Source organism: Rhinoraja longicauda, chromosome 24, assembly GCF_053455715.1.
Source record: "Rhinoraja longicauda isolate Sanriku21f chromosome 24, sRhiLon1.1, whole genome shotgun sequence".
NCBI lineage: Eukaryota > Metazoa > Chordata > Chondrichthyes > Rajiformes > Arhynchobatidae > Rhinoraja > Rhinoraja longicauda.
The window spans coordinates 28,818,485-28,836,343 of NC_135976.1; the positions used below are offsets into that span (position 1 = coordinate 28,818,485).

Here is a 17,859-nt window from a genome sequence, read left to right on the forward strand (position 1 = left end):
TCCACAGACTCACCACTCTCTGACTAAAGAAATTCCTCCTCATCTCCTTCCGAAAAGAAAGTCCTTTAATTCTGAGGCTGTGACCCTCTGGTCCTAGACTCTCCCACTGGAGGAAATCAGTCCCGACACCCGGACTAATCAAGAATCCGTCCATCTCTGCCTTAAATATCAGAGAGAGAGTATTGGAAGCAGGGCCGTTTTTACAGCATTATGGGCCCCTGGGCAAAGCAGTGTACTGGGGCCCCTACCGTTACTCTCCCCCACTCCCCTTTCCCTACCAGCCCCCCCCCCCCTGTCGTGCCGGCGAAAAGCACTTACCGAAAAGCACTTACCGAAAAGCACTTAGCGATGGACTTAGGGTGCTACATTGTTGCGAAAAGCACTTACAGATCACTGTGAGAAGCACTTAGGGACCGAAAATGTTGCAAAAAAATCACTTATTGAACCTACATTTTTAAAGTAGTATTTATTTATTGCAAGTCACTTAACATACACAGATCAGCATGGGGCCCCTATGCTCGTGGGCCCCCGGGCAAGTGCCCATCAGGCCCATGCGTTAAGACGGCCCTGATTGGAAGTTCTGGGGAGAAGGAGGCATGTAGGAGCCATAACAAGGCGAGAACAAAGACGAGGATTTGGACAAAGCATTGGTTTGCCAGAAGTCAATTTTGATTAGGCAACGCGGGTGAACGTCTAAACGATGAAAGGAGTGGACTATTTCAGCCGTGAGGTTACAGTGTACCTTGGCAAATGATGCAGGAATGACACAATCCTTTCTTGAACAATAACGTCCGGGATAGTTCTCGACTTCAAGCATTTAGTTTTTGCCATCGGGTCGTAATCAGAGGATAAGAACACTTAAAATAAATACGAGGAATGCTTTGATCCCGTTGGTTGGTATTTGTGAGTAATTACAACATCATGCTTGGATCAAGGGAGAAACTTAACAATGGCGGTCAGCGCACTGACCACGGGATAAAGATTCAAGATAATTGACTCAAGGACCAGAGTGGAGATGAGGAGATTTGGGCTTTATTTTTACACTCGAAGCCTCTTTGATCAGACGACCTCTGTGCAAGGAAAACTGGAAACAGATTCTTCAGTAACTTTCATGAAGAAAGTTACAAGGATAGTGAGGGGAAAGTGTAGGAAAATAACTGCAGATGCTGGTTCAAATTGAAGGTAGACACAAAATGCTGGAGTAACTCAGCGGGACAGGCAGCATCTCTGGAGAGAAGGAATGGGTGAGGTTTTCGGGTCGAGACCCTTCTTCAGACTGATGTCAGGGGAGGGGGGCGGGACAAAGATAGGATGTAGTAGGAGACAGGAGGACTAGTGGGAGAACTGGGAAGGGAGAGGGGAAAGAGAGGGACAGAGGAGCTATCTGAAGTTGGAGAAGTCAATGTGTCTACAAGGATAGTGAGATTAAGTTGACATCTCTTTGAGGGTAGCACAGACGTGATGGGTAAAATCAACCGTTTCTTTGGTACCTGGTGGTTCAATACGAGGGCAGAGTCAGGTTTAGTTTAGTTTAGAGAAACAGTGTGGAAACAGGCCCATCAGGCAAGAGTCCAGTGTTCCCTGTACACCAGTTTTATCCTATACACTAAAGAGTGATGGGTGTATGAAATGAGTTGCCAGAGGAGGTAGTTGGGGCAGGGACTATCGCAATGTCCAAGAAGCAATTAGACAGGGACATGGATTGGACAGGTTTAGAGGGATTATGGGCAAGTGAGACTAGTGTAGATGGGAAATGCTGGTCGGTGCAGGCAAGTTGGGTCGAAGGGGAGGGGAGGAAACCAGAGCACCCGGAGAAAACCCACACGGTCAGAGAGTTGAACGTACAAACTCCACACAGAGAGCACCCGTAGTCAGGATTGAACTCGGGTCTCTGGCGTTATAAGGCAGCAGCTCTACCGCTGAACCATTGTCCTTGCCTCGAGTTAAAAAACAAACTCTTGCATATTGCTGCCCAAATGTTCCTGCATTGCCAAGGGACCCTAGTTCTATCCTACCCACAAGGGACAATTTACAGACGCCAATTAACGCTAATGTCTTTGGAGTGTGGAGCACCTGTGGAAAACCCACGAGGTCACATGGAGAGCGTACAAACTCCGTACAGACAGCACCCACAGTGCCCCAAGGACAGGATTTTCTTTTGCCTTCTATGAGATGATATGCCTATCAGTGTGAAGGGAGAGGGAGAAGGTGGGGGGAGATTTAACCTTGCATTTAACCTTGAAACTTAACCATTTAACCTTTTTTTAGAGACAAAGCACGGAAACAGGCCCCTTCGGCCCACCGAGTCCAGGCTGACTGGCAATCACACGTACATCCGGAGGAAACCGGAACATCCCGTGGAAAACCTACCCGGTCACGGGGAGAACGTACAAACTCCGTACAGACAGCTCGGACCTGAGTCTCTGGCGTTGTAAGGCAGCAACTCTGCCTCTGCACCCACCGTGTGAAGTAAACTTGATGGGTAATTTCATCAATAGCTCAATAGTGCTTTTGTGTCAGAGAGTGAAATTCTTTTGAGTCGCCATGTAATAGACAATAGACAATAGGCCTTTCGAGCCAGCACCGCCATTCAATGTGATCATGGCTGATCATTCACAATCAGTACCCCGTTCCTGCCTTCTCCCCATACCCCCTGACTCCGCTATCCTTAAGAGCTCTATCCAGCTCTCTCTTGAAAGCATCCAGAGAATTGGCCTCCACTCCCTTCTGAGGCAGAGAATTCCACAGATTCACAACTCTCTGACTGAAAAAGGTTTTTTCTCATCTCCGTTCTAAATGGCCTACCCCTTATTCTTAAACTGTGGCCCCTGGTTCTGGACTCCCCCAACATTGGGAACATGTTTCCTGCCTCTAACGTGTCCAACCCCTTAATAAACTTATACGTTTCAATAAGATCCCCTCTCATCCTTCTAAATCTGGCACCATTTCCAAAGTCCGGTCTGCGGGACTGGTCTTACGGAGTGGAGTCCGACATCCCTCTCCCCGCTCGGCCTCCTTTGTCATTTCCAAATGTTATTAAACCCCCTGTGCCGTATAGACAATAGACAATAGACAATAGACAATCGACAATAGGTGCAAGTTTAGGCCATTCGGCCCTTCGAGCCAGCACCGCCATTCAATGTGATCATGGCTGATCATTCTCAATCAGTACCCCGTTCCTGCCCTCTCCCCATACCCCCTGACTCCGCTATCCTTAAGAGCTCTATCTAGCTCTCTCTTGAATGCATTCAGAGAGTTGGCCTCCACTGCCTTCTGAGGCAGAGAATTCCACAGATTCACAACTTCTTACTTACATTGATCAGAGCCATGATCCAAAAGGCATAGGACACGTTGGAGATGAAAATCCCGTTGGTCTCCAGAATGATGTCGGTCTCGTTCACCACGTGCGGGTGTGCCAAGGAATTTCGGATGTGTGCCAAGTCGGCCGTAGTGCCGTTGGCAGTGAGGTTGTTCTGCATACAGTTTACTTCCGAGAGGAAGGGGTCGGCTATCATTGGACTGAGGAAAGCACCAAAGCCAACACAGAAATGGAGGACCTGTCAATGGAAGAGATAAGCTCACATCACAGCCAAAGTCACCACAGTCAATCATTGAAAAATAAAGTAACTAGATATCATTGCGTAGGAAAATAAATGCAAATGCCGGTACAAATCGAAGGCATCACAAAAAGCTGGAGTAACTCAGCGGGTCAGGCAGCATCTCAGGAGAGAAGGAATGGGTCACGTTTCGGGTCGAGACCCTTCTTCAGACTGATGATCATAGAAAAGTACAGCACAGGGACAGGCCCTTTGGCCCACCTCATCAACTTTGACCACGATGCTTCATTAAACTAAACCTATTTTGTTTGCACCTGGTCCAAATCCCTATGTGGAGACGTATAAAATTATAAAAGGACTGGACAAGCTAGATGCAGGAAAAATGTTCCCAATGTCGGGGGAGTCCAGAACCAGGGGCCACACAGTCTAAGAATAAAGGGGAGGCCATTTAAAACTGAGGCGCGAATAAACTTTTTTGTGAATTTGTGGAATTGCGGAGGCCAATTCACTGGATGGATTTAAAAGAGAGTTAGATAGAGCTCTAGGGGCTAGTGGAATCAAGGGATATGGGGAGAAGGCAGGCAGGGGTTACTGATTGTGGATGATCAGCCATGATTACAATGAATGGCGGTGCTGGCTCGACGCGCCAAATGGCCTCCTCCTGCACCTATTTTCTATGTTTCTATGCTTCTATTCCCTGCTTAAATGCTTCTTAAATGTTGCTGTTGTATCTGCTTCTGCCATTTCACTGGCATCACGTTCCAGGCACCAGCCCTCTTGTGTAAAAAAACCTGCCCCACACATCTCCGTTAATCTTTCCCCATCTCACCTTAAACGTAGGCCCTCTAGTAGGTGACAATTTCGATGCAGGGATAAAGACTTTGATCATCTACCTGACCGATGCTTCTCATAACTTGATATTCTTCCATTGCTGACCATCCTCCGATGCTCCAGAAAAACAAAATCCAAGTTTGTTGAAGCCCTCCTTTCAGCTAATACACTCCCATCCAGAATATTTCAGGGGACCATTTAATACACTCAAGTGTGCCTCAGCATTGCGCGTCCATTTAGGCAGCAATGTGCAAGGATTCATTTTTTTAACTCTAGGCAAGGACATTGTCCATTTATTTGTCCATCTGCGTTTTTATATCTACGCTATGCACTATATGTTTGCATATCTGTCGTGCTGTTGCGAGTAAGAATTTCATTGTTCCTTTTTTTGACAATTAAACACTCTTGACTATTCCTTGGAGCGCAGGAGGATGAGGGGCGATCTTATAGAGGTGTATAAAATCATGAGAGGAATAGATCGGGTAGACTAACAGAGTCTCGGAATCGAGAACCAAAGGACATGGGTTTATGGCGAAGGGGGAAAGATTTAATAGGAATCTGAGGGCTATCTTTTTCCACACAAAGGGTGGCGGGTGTGTGGAACAAGCTGCCGGAGGAGGTCGTTGATGCAAGGACTATCGCAACATTTAAGAAACAATTAGACAGGTACATGGATAGGACAGGTTTGGAGGGATTTAGGCCAAACGCGCACAGGTGGGACTAGTATAGATGGGACATGTTGGGCCGGAGGGCCTGTTTCCCGCCTGACATGGAATGAGACAGAAGTCTCATTGCTGGAACAAGGGTGTTATTCTGTTCGAAGATACTGAGTGAAAGGGACCCATGTTGTAGATCCGTGTCTGGTTTTACTGTTGCGCATCCGGTCCATAATCCACATCGGGTTTTGTACTGCATTATCCTAGTACTGGCCTGCTAGTCACCAGACTATCATGGGAGCTGGGGGTAACAGTAGCCAGCATCTGTACTGCTAGTGATCTGTTAATAAAGAACGCATGTACAAAGACTTGAGTGACTCTGAATATATACACCCACAAACATGGTGTCAGAAGTGGGATTTGAACCCACGCCTCCAGTTGAAGACCAGGTGTGCAGTGCTCTCATGGAAACATGGACCAATTTTGGAGCAAGTTATAGGGGAGATGTTGAAAGATTATTTCCCCTGACTGACAATTGTCAATGTGTTGAAATGGGTGGGGGCAGTCAATTGCTTCTTCCCCCCGCTACAATCTGTCTAAAGAAAGGTTCCGACCCAAAATATCACCTGTCCATGTCCTCCAGAGATGCTGCCTGATCTACTGAGCTAATCCAACCCTTTATGTTTTACATATGACCCCAGACTTCAGTTCAATGAACCTTTATACACTGGCCCTATAACATGAATATGTTTTATCGAATAAGAGAATCAAAATGGCAAACAATTATCAAGGTATGGTTTCATTAGGCTTGTATAATTTTAGTAGGACATTCTGTTTCTGCATAGAAACATAGAAAACAGGTGCAGGGGTAGGTCATTTGAGCCAGCATCCGCCATTCAATGTGATCGTAGCTGATCATCCTAAATCAGTACCATTTTCATGTTTTCTTCCCCATATCCCTTGATTCCTTTCGCGCTGAGAGCTAAATCTAACTCTCTCTTGAAAACATCCAGTGAATTGGCCTCCACTGCCTTCTGTGGCAGAGAATTCCACAGATTCACAACTCTCTGGGTGAAAAGGTTTTTCCTCAACTCCGTCCTAAATGGCTTACCCCTTATTCTTAAACTGTGACCCCCCTGGTTCTGGACTCCCCCCAACATCGGGAACATGTTTCCTGCATCTAGCCTGTCCAATCCTTTAAGAATTGTATATGTTTCCATAAGATCCCCTTCTCACCCTTCTAAATTCCAGTGAATGCAAGCTCTGTCGACCCATTCCTTCATCCAAGCCGCTTAGGGTTAACCCTTGGGGTCAATGTAGATCAAGTCAAAGAAACACATCTCAACAGCAGCATTTTCTCGCAGTGTTTGCCAACCTGTAGGAAGATGGGCGAGTCCTTCTGGTAGATGCGGACCAGTTGCAGGTTAGCGATGGTGTCGATGCAGCCCATGGCTAACCCAGCCACCGCCAAGACAAAGGCAAGGATGATCACATTGTTGCAGAAGGGGATGATGGAGAAGACGGCCGAGATCAGGAGAGTGGAGATGAACAGTGCGGTCAGAGAGCAGGAGAACCTGGAGAAGACAGTTGCAAACCCTATTAACACAGCGGGCAAGGGACGAACCTTCACACCTTACCCTTCCACACCTCCGTGTCTCCCTCTCCCCCACCCCCCCCCGACTCTATTGAGCTACTATTGCAGTGTGGTCAGTCGAACCGTGCCTGAAGCAAGTGGAGTGGTGGCTCGGATCTGGCATTTCAACAAGCACTCAATGACCTTCATCACCCATGTTTGGTCATTGAAATTCTTGCAGTAATCAACCCAATGGAGATTTGACTCCATGAGGGGAGGAAGGAACTGCAGAGGCTAGTTTAGACCGAAGATAGACACCAAGTGCTGGAGTAACTCAGCGGGGCAGGCAGCATCTCGGGAGAGAAGGAACGGGTGACGTTTCGGGTCGAGACTGAAGATGTGTCTCAACCCAAAACGTTACCCATTCCTTCTCTCCAGAGATGGTGGCTGTCCTGCTGAGTTGCGCCAGCTTTTTGTGTCTAACTTTAAATGCTGTTGGGGCAAGTTAAGACTCCCTTAATGGGCGGCACAGTGGCGCAGCTGGTCGTGCTACTGCCTCACAGCCCCAGAGACCCGGGTTCAACGCTGATCTCAGCTGCTGTCTGTGTGGAGTTTGCACGCTCACCCTGTCATTGCGTGGGTTTCTTCCGAGTGTTCCGCTTTCCACCCACATCCCAAAGACGTGCGGTTTTGTAAAAAAAATGTAATAACAAGGAGTTGCAGATGCTGGTTTATACCAAAGACAGACACAAAATGCTGGTGTAACTCAGCGGGTCAGGCAACATCTCCGGAGAACATGGATAGGTGACGTTTACGAGTGCTGGAGTAACTCAGCGGGTCAGGCAGCATCTCTGGGGAACATGGATAGGTGACGTTTCACAGAGTGCTGGAGTATCTCAGCGGGTCAGGCAACATCTCTGGAGAACATGGATACGTGACTTTTCACAGAGTGCTGGAGTAACTCAGCGGGTCAGGCAGCATTTCTGGGGAACATGGATAGGTGACGTTTCCGGTCGGGACCCTTCTTTCCAAACCACACCAAAATCTCCTCAAGGTAGGCCTACTTTGAAGAATTTCTGCTCGTCTCTCTAATCTGCCGAGTTATTCCAGCACTTTGTGTCCCACTGAATTACTCCAGTTCTTTGTTAGTCTGAAGAAGGCTCCTGACCCGAGACATTACCTATCCACATTCCCAATTACCCAAATGCTGTATGCTCTAGAATTCTTTCCCTTCACCGCTTCACCTTTCAGACTCTTTTAAGTAGGAAATAAAAAACGCAGATGCTGGTTTAAATCGAAGGTACTCACAAAATGCTGGAGTAACTCAACGGGTCAGGCAGCATCTCGGGAGGGAAGGAATGGGTCACGTTTCGGGTTGAGACCCTTCTTCGGACTGATGTGAGGGGAGTGGGCGGGACAAAGATAGGATGTAGTAGGAGACAGGAAGACTAGTGGGAGAACTGGGAAGGGGGAGGGGAAAGAGAGGGACAGAGGAACTTTCTGAAGTTAGAGAAGTCAATGTTCATACCGCTGGGGTGTAAGCTGCCCAAGCGAAATATGAGATGCTGTTCCTCCAATTTGCGCTGGGCCTCACTATGACAATGGAGGAGGCCCATGACAGAAAGGTCAGACTGGGCGTGGGAGGGGGAGTTGAAGTGCTGAGCCACCGGGAGATCAGGTTGGTTAAGGCGGACTGAGCGAAGGTGTTGAGCGAAACGATCGCCGAGCCTGCGTTTGGTCTCGCCGATGTGGAGAGGTTGACATCTGGAAGTCATTCTTTAATGTCCAACATGTTCACTCAGTCGATGAGTGGCACTCAGTCCCATTACCCCTTTTTCTACCTCACTGCGATGTTTCTACTGTCTACCTCATCGGGGACCCTCGGACTATCTTTGATCGGACTTTACCGGCTCCACCTTGCAATTATCGTTATTCCTTTATCATGCATCTGTACACTGTGAATGGCTCGATGGTCATCATGTATTGTCTTTCCGCTGGCTGCTTAACACGCGACAAAAGCTTTTCACTGTACCTTGGCACACGTGGCACATAGACCAAACTATATTTTGCCTGTGAGGTACCTTGGGATGATTTACGTCTTTTAGCATGTATATATGCGTGCAACCTGTTGTCACGACAGTAGATTATATGAGGGATGATAAGCTCTCTTGTTGCAATGCCTTGGCAGGGAAGTAAACTGTTTATTCCTTTGTGGTTACAGAGAACAAGTCAGTCAGAAACAGGCCGCCCCGTATTTATACTAAACATTCGACAATGGAACAAGTAGTAAAGGACACACCTACTCCAGGAGTAGGAATGTACACTCTCTTTGTGAGGAAAGGATAATTAGTGCAGGCTCTTAAGGAACTTTCCTCCTTCAACACTTGCACAAATAAGTACAAGAAGGTGAGAGAATGGTAAATTACTGGTGGTCAAAATGGGAACCAGGACAATTTGAAACCTCACTGAACCCACCACACCGCCCCCAGCACCCCCCCCCCCCCCCAACCTCTCTCTCCCCTTCGTTCTCCACTCCCCACCTCTCTCTTCTCCATAAGGGTGCCAACTATAGCACTCCCAAATATGGGACAAGGTGACGTCATCGCCCCGCGCCCCACGTAACCTCACCCAGCCAGCGGCCACGTGCTCCCTCTCCACCAATGGCGGCCGCCCGGGCCGGGAGGCGGGTTGCTAGGCAAACTCCGTTAAGCTACGCCTGGGCCTCCGGGCCTACACTGTCCGGAAGGTAGGCACAGATTTTATCCAGCATCTGCAGTTTTTGTTCCTACTACACTGTCCGGGCCTACAGCGCCCGGGCCTACAGCGCCCCACTGGGCCTAATAGGGGACAAGGGCGATCCCGTACGGGACAAGCCAATTTAGCCCAAAATACGGGATGTCCCGGCTAATACGGGACAGTTGGCAACCCTACTTCTCCACCCCCCCCACACCTCTCCCCCCCTTTCCCCACCCCCCACCCTTCTCTTCTCCCCCCACCCACCCCTTCACCTCCACTGACATAACATTTCCATAGAGTTATAGAGTTGTACTACACAGATAGTTTTAGGTCCGTTGTGTTTGCCTGCATTCGGCCTGTTCTATGCCATACATATTTAAGTCTCTGTCCAAACACTTCTTAAACGTGTCAAATTTTACACCACATCTCTCTGGAAGCTCATTCCAGACATCAAATACCCATCCCTCAGTTCCCTTTAAAATTCTTTCCTGTCGCCTTAAGTTAGCACATAGAACATAGGAGCAGCCTGATGCAGGGTCTCGACCCGAAAAGTCACCCATTCCTTCTCTCTCCAGGGATGCTGCCTGTCCCGCTGAGTTACTTCCAGCATTTTTTGTCTATCTTCGGTGTAAACCAGCATCTGTAGCTCCTTCCCACACAGAGAGCAGCACGGCACAGGAACAGGCCCTTCGGCCGACAATCGCTGTGCCGAACATGATGTCAGGTTAAACTAATCTCCCCCGCCCGCACCTGATCCAAACCCCTGTATGTATAGGCATGTACTTGTGCCTATTAATAAGCCTCTTAAATGTCTCTATTGCATCTGTCTCCAGGCACCACTCTCTGTGTAAAACACTGTACACTCCCTTTCAAATTTTCCTCTCTCCCCTAATCTTATCGAAACGTATAAGATTATTAAGAGGTTGGAGGCAGGAAACATGTTCCCTATGTTGGGGGAGTCCAGAACAAGGGGCCACAGTTTGAGCATAAGGAGTAGGCCATTTAGAACTGAGATGAGGAAAAACTTTTTCAGTCAGAGAGTTGTGAATCTGTGGAATTCTCTGCCTCAGAAGGCAGTGGAGGCCAATTCTCTGACTGCATTCAAGAGAGAGCTAGATCGAGCTCTTAAGGATAGCGGAGTCAGGTGGTATGGGGAGAAGGCAGGAACGGGGTACTGATTGAGAATGATCAGCCATGATCACGATGAATGGCGGTGCTGGCTCGAAGGGCTGAATGGCCTCCTCCTGCACCTATTGTCTATTGTCTATTGTCTAAAGCTATGCCCTCTAGTCTTTGACATTTCCACTCTGGGGAAAAGGTTCTGATGGTCTACCCTATCTATGCCCCTCATCATTTTATATATATGATGTATTCAAGAGAGAGTTAATGTTAGATGTAGCTCTTAATGCTAACGGAGTCAAGGGATATGGGGAGAAAGCAGGAACGGGGTACTGATTTTGGATGATCAGCCACGATCATATTGAATGGTGGTGCTGGCTCGAAGGGCCGAATGGCCTACTCCTGCACCTATTTTCTATGTTTCTATGTTTGTATATACGTCTATCTGGTCTCCCCTCAGCTTCCAATGCTCCAGAGAAAACAATCTAAGCTTGGCCAAAGTCTGCTTATTGCCAATATCCTCTAATCCAGGCAGCAACCTGGCAAACCAACTCTAACATGACCGCAAAAGTGTTCACATCCTTCCAGTAATGGCCAGAACTGCTCACAATACTCCAACCGCAGCCTCACCATTCTCCAAATCTGCAACATGACTTCCCGATCTTTATATTTAATGCCCCACCCAATGAAAACAAGCACACCAAATACCTTCTTTACCACTCTATCGACATGTGTGGCCTTTTCAGAGAGCTGTGGACATAGACCCAAGGATCCCTCTGTACATCAATGGTTTAGTTTAGTTTAGAGATGCAGCGCGGAAACAGGCCCTTCGGACCACCGAGTCCGCACCGACCAGCGATCCCCGCACATTAACACTATCCGACACACACTGGGGACAATTTACATTTACACCAAGCGAATTCCATACGTCTTTGGAGTGTGGGAGGAAACCGAAGATCTCGGGGAAACCTCATGCTGGTCACGGGGAGAACATATAAACTCCGGACAGGCCAGCGCCCGTAGTCGGGATCTAACCTGGGTCTCTGGCGCTGTGAGGCAGCAACTCTACCGCTGCGCTACCGTGCCGCCTGTTAAGGGTGTTAATACTGCTCAGGATCTTGCCATTAACTGTATACTTTTCCCATCGACCTCCCATTGTTTAAAACACCTCACAATTGCTCAGAATAAACTCCATCCGTCATTTCTGTGCTGGTTTCTGTTGCTGATGGGCAACCCCACTGTATCATTTGATGGCCCTCTTCACCGTCCACAACTCCACAGATACATTATATTATAGGATCATAAGTGATAGGAGCAGAATTGGGCCATTCGGCCCCTCGTGTCCGCTCCGCCATTCATTCATGGCGGATCTATCTCTCCCTGCTAACCCTATTCTCCTGACTTCTCCCCTTTAACCCCTGGCAGCCTGACACATGTACTCAGCTGTCTAAAATTATATCTAAAAATTAACTGAACGATGGTGTGAACCAAACCCACGACAATCTGGCCCCTTATTGCCTGCTTTTCCCCTCCATCCCCCTCACTACAAATATCCCACGACAGCAGGGAATTAAAATTTTCTCCAGAGATTGTTCGTTCCGATAGATTCACAAAGAATAAAAGTTGTTTTTAAAAAAAAATGCTATTGTTAAAACACTCATTGAAATTCTCCACCGTGACTCACTAACGTGAACAATGACTTTGTTCAATGGGACGTATCCTCGCTTGAAAAGAAAAACCATATTCATAGTTTGAAGTGACATTTTTACGTCAAGAATTTTAACGGCATGTGTATGTCATGGGATAGGTTAAGTGCAACACAATGGAAACCAGATCATTATTTTATTTGTTAAGTCATGTGCAGTTAAATCAACAATCAAGACCAAGTCCACTATCAGCTGGGAACTGCACACACATCACCGAAGAGGACAATTGAAGGATATGTTATATTTAGTTAAGTTTTCATGGTGAGGAGGTGTGGGGGGGGGAGGGTGAAGGAAGAAATTATCTGACTGCCATCGAGACAAACAAATGCTCCGCATCTATTCTATTTCCCCCACACGGATTTAGAGGGCCTAGTCTGTGCATAGAATTTTGAACAAAGTGACATACGGAAGAGGAAACCTGGCACAAATCAAGGCAAGGACTTGGTACAGGATACACCTGGTAACAGGAGACACTCTGGGAATCCCAGACAGAGCACCGAGGATCGACAAAGGATCTGGCAGGAATGGTTAAAGGACCCGCACGGTACAGGGCCGCACGGTGGCGCAGCGGTAGAGTTGCCGCCTTACGCCACCAGAGACCCGGGTTCGATCCCGACCACGGGTGCTCTCCGTACGGAGCGTGGACGTTTAGTTTGGAGATACAGCGCGGAAACAGGCCCTGCGGCCCACACCGACCAGCGATGCCTGCATACACTAACGCTATCCTATGCACACGAGGGACAATTGACCATTATACCAAGCCAATTAACCTACAAGCCTGGAGGTCTTTGGAGTGTGAGAGAAAACCGGAGATCCTGGAATAAACCCACGCAGGTCACGGGGAGAACATACAAAATCCGTACGTTCTCCCTGTGACCACGTGGGTTTTCTCTGGGTGCTCCGGTTTCCTCCCACACTCCAAAGATGCACAGGTTGGTTGCTTCGTTGGCTTCTGCAAATTGGAAATTGTCCCTGGTGTGTAGGATAGTGTAGTGTCCAGTTGATCGCTGGTCAAGATGGACTCTTTATTTCAGTTTGTTGTCACATGTAACGAGGTACAGTGAAAAGCTTTTGGTGAGTGCTAACCAGTCAGTGGAAAGACCGTTCATGATTACAATTGACCCATCCACAGCGTACAGATACGTGATAAGGAGAATAACGTTTAGTGCAAGTCTAGTCAAGGTCAATTCAAGATAGTCAGGGCTGAAGGGCCTGTTTGGACATTATAGATCTAGTCATAGAAGCAGAATTAGGCCATTCGGCCCCTCGAATCTCAGTCATGGTTGATCTATCTTTTTTCTCTCATCTCCATTCTCCTGCCTTCTCCCCATAACCATGGACGCCATTACTAATCAAGAACCTGTCAAAACTCCACTGTAAAAATACCCCAAAACAGCCTCCACAGTGAATTCCACAGGCAGTGAATTCCACAGATTCACCACACTCTGGCTAAAGAAATTCCTCCTGGTCTTCTTTCTAATGGAACATCCTTTTATTCTAAGCTTGTGCCGTCTGGTCCTGGACTCTCCCACTAGTGGAAACATTCTCTCCACATCCACACTATGCAGGCCTTTCACTATTCGGTATCTCAAGTTCAGTCTTAAATACAACAACTACTTGTGTCTTAAACTTGGAAAATATATTTCCGAGAGCCTTCATGGAGGTATTTTCTGATAAAAAATTTGAATGACTATCGTAACATTTCTAAACACCATCCTAAGTCAATCGAATGGAAGACTAAATACGAACGGCCAGCGGTAGAGTTGCTGCCTTACAGCGCCAGAGACCCAGGTTCGATCCTGACTACGGGCGCTGTCTGTACAGAGTTTGTACGTTCTCCCCGTGACCTCCTGTGCCGGTTTTCTCCAGGATCTCCGGTTTCCTCCCACACTCCGAAGACATTCAGGTTTGTAGGTTAACTGGCTTGAGATAATTGTGAATTGTTCCTAGTGTGTGTTGGATAGCGGGGATCACTGGTCGGCACGAACTCGGTGGGCCGAAGGGCCTGTTTCCGCCCTGTATCTCTAAACTAAAGACTTGATCAAAGAGAAAGGATTTCAGCGATGAAGTAAGAATAGGCTGGGAGGTTAAGTAAGGGGATGTCAGAGAGTAGGATTTACTTGGCTGATGGAAGGTCCATCGATGAACAAATCATGGGACGTGCAAGAGACCAGAATCGAAGGACCTACGAAGGCTTTAAGGACTTGGGAAGTCACAAAGTTGAAGCAAAGTCAAAGTCATGAAGGGATCTAATCATGAGCCAGTAATAGAAACAACATCAATATTAAAGGTTACATTGGGAAGGTGGATGACTGGGAAGAGATTGTGAAAATGGTACAGCCAATTTGTCTGGAGCCATTTACACACACACACACACACAGACGGTAAATGCTGATATGGATGCGATAAGCATAAATGCTTCTACAAGCACAAACCAAAATTGACCAATAAATAGTCTGAAGAAGTGTCTCGATACAAAACGTCACCCGTTCCTTCTCTCCAGAGATGCTGCCTGTCCCGCTGAGTTACTCCAGCATTTTGTGTCTATCTTCGGTTTAAACCAGCATCTGCAGTTCCTTCCTACACAATTGACACAAAGTGCTGGAGTGACTGAGCAGGTCAGGCAGCATCTCTGGAGAATAGGATGGGTAATGTTTTGGGTCGGGACCCTTCTTCAGACTCTCCGTTCTGACCTGACAAATCTTCGGCAGTGGTGGGCCACGACATTTTGGTTGGGACTGTTACCTTGTCTCCCAATGAGTAATAATACTTATTGAAAAGAGGAGAGCAGTTTACTTTACTTTAGAGATACAGCGTGGAAACAAGCCCTTCCTACCGACCGAGTCCGTGCCGACTAGCGATCACCCTGTACACTAGCACTATCCTACAAACTAGGGACAATTTATAAATTACCGACGCCAATTAGCCGACAAACCTGTACATCTTTGGAACGTGGGAGGAAACTGGAGCACCTGGAGAAAACCCACAAGGTCACAGGGAGAACACACAAACTCCGTACAGACAGCGCCCGTAGTCAGGATCGAACCCGAGTCTCTGGCGCTGTAAGGCAGCAGCTTTACCGCTGCGCCACCGTGCCTCCCCCGAATGGCATTGGCGGTGTATGACATCTAAGTTGGCTACTGTTATCTTGCATCCCAATGAAGCATAGTACTTTCGGAAAGAAGAAGTTGAAAGTGCATCAAGAATAACCATAACGAAAGGCGACTCAGTTTCTATAATCTCCCATTTCTTCCCTGAATTGCCAATATTCTTTCTGCTAATGACAAGGTATTGATTAGCCTGCCTTATGATGCATTTATGAACCGGTGCCATGAAGCACTAAATGGTGGAGGATGATTTTACAACCCTTGTTCAATGCGAATCATCAAAATAACAATTGAATGTCTGCATGCTGCTATCCAATTATCATATCATATCATATCATATATATACAGCCGGAAACAGGCCTTTTCGGCCCACCAAGTCCGTGCCGCCCAGTGATCCCCGCACACTAACACTATCCTACACCCACTAGGGACAATTTTTACATTTACCCAGCCAATTAACCTACATACCTGTACGTCTTTGGAGAGCCATTGATCAAGACCAAAATTAATTATTTTCCCTCGCCTGGCACTGCATCAATAACAAGATTGCTCAATGCAGACATTCAAAATCAATAAAACAACGCTTCCCAGAAAATGATAACAAAATAGTCAATTTCCATTAAGAGATAGTTCAACGGAGAAAATAGGTGCAATCACAACAACTCCTACAATGCACAAATATTTGAGGAACACCAGAGATAAGATTTCTGGGATCAGAGCTAGGGGCGAACATGTCCTTTATCTGCTGGCTGTTTAAGTTTCCATGAAATGAGCTTAACCAGTTATAATCCAGTTCCTAGTACCAAAATAAACAAAAGGAAGGAATGGTTTTTTTTAATTCCCTGCCGACAGGATCTTACTCCAAGAACCTACGAGGCTAATGAGGCAGAATAGAAAACTGGCACAAAATGACCCATGATTCTGAAGCTGGAGGCAATAGGGGCAAGACTTCTAAACATGGGCTGGTCAGGTCGCTGTATGAGGGTAGTGAGGGAGGAGGTGAAGAGGCAAGTGTTGCACTCCCCTCCCCCTGCAGTGGCATGGGTGAATATCAGGGGATGGGGAAGGACATGCCGTCCAGTAAATGATGGAGAGAGTTATTCCCGCTGAAGGATGGGGAGAGGGGAAGGTGAGGCGGTGGGAGCAAACACATTGGCACTGGTGCACATGGCAAACGGTGAGATGCCGGGCGGAGGATGGAGGGGGTGAGAGCTGAGGACTAGAGGCACTCTATCCCTGCTCTGAACCGTCCCTAAAGGTCCGGTTAGCTTTTGCGTATGTGTGCCAGCATCCTGTGTGCATGCGGCCATCTCTGGCGGCCATCTCTGGCGGCCATCTCCGGCGGCCATCTCCGGCGGCCATCTCCGGCGGCCATCTCCGGCGGCCATCTCCGGCGGCCATCTCCGGCGGCCATCTCCGGCGGCCATCTCCGGCGGCCATCTCCGGCGGCCATCTCCGGCGGCCATCTCCGGCGGCCATCTCTAGCGGCCATTAGCGTCAGGGGTGCGCGGCAGATTGGGAACACCATCCAGAGGTGGTGACGCGGGACTGGCGCGGATTCCGCGAGGACACGGTCTGTTGAGGCTTAGGCAGGCGGCAGCCATTTTTACGTAACTTAGGGTGATGTTAGTTTGAAGTCAGTTAGTAAATGACTGTTTAATTACTTGCTCCGTTGTTGTTGGCCTCGTCGTCGCTCTGGGCAATACATAGCTTGCTCTGTCTGGAGAAAGGCAAAGGTGAGAGGAGACGTGTAGGAAATGGAGAAAATGCACACCAGGGCTCCATCAAAGGGGCGGCACGGCGGTAGAGTTGCTGCCTTACAGCGCCACAGAGACCCGGGTTCGATCCTGACTATGGCTGCTGTCCGGGTGCTCCGGTTTCCTCCAACACGCCAAGGACATACAGGTTTGTAGATGAATTGGCTTCTGCAAAATTGTAAATTGTCCCTGGTGTGTAGGACACTGACTGCTGGTGTGCGGGATGATCGCTGCTGGTCGCGCGCGGACTCGGTGCGGTGGGCCGAAGGGCCTGCTGTGCCCCCCACTGTAACTCTCACGTCTAAAGTAAAGCCGAGGTAATAATTTGATAGCCACCATTACAAAGACTAACTCGGGTGAAAAAAAATTCAGATTTGTTAAATTCACTGAATTTAAACTTACAGGACCAAATGTAGGACTTGAAATCATGCATCAGTGCCATGGTTCTGAACATTGGTGCCTCGTCCAGTGTGAATTGGCCGCTGCATGGTGGCGGTTGCACGTTTTACTTGGTAAATAACACAGGACAATGACCGGCAAAATACATGAAGGCATCACAAAATGGTGGAGTAACTCAGCGGGTCAGGCAGCATAAGATTATTAAGGGGTTGGACACGTTAGAGGCAGGAAACATGTTCCCAATGTTGGGGGAGTCCAGAACAAGGGGCCACAGTTTAAGAATAAGGGGTAGGCCATTTAGAACTGAGATGAGGAAAAACTTTTTCAGTCAGAGAGTTGTGAATCTGTGGAATTCTCTACCTCAGAAGGCAGTGGAGGCCAATTCTCGGAATGCATTCAAGAGAGAGCTAGATAGAGC

General features: G+C 47.9%; 1 protein-coding gene across 1 annotated transcript in view; it reads right to left on the bottom strand.

Annotated features, from left to right (window-relative positions):
* slc60a1a (solute carrier family 60 member 1a) overlaps nt 1–17,859 on the bottom strand; it is an 80,610-nt gene that overhangs the window by 39,891 nt on the left and 22,860 nt on the right. The window contains exons 2-3 of the mRNA XM_078420897.1: nt 6,420–6,618; nt 3,315–3,557 (exon numbers count right to left, since the gene is read on the bottom strand). Coding sequence (XP_078277023.1) covers nt 3,315–3,557; nt 6,420–6,618 — 442 coding nt within the window. The remainder of the gene's footprint in view (nt 1–3,314; nt 3,558–6,419; nt 6,619–17,859) is intronic.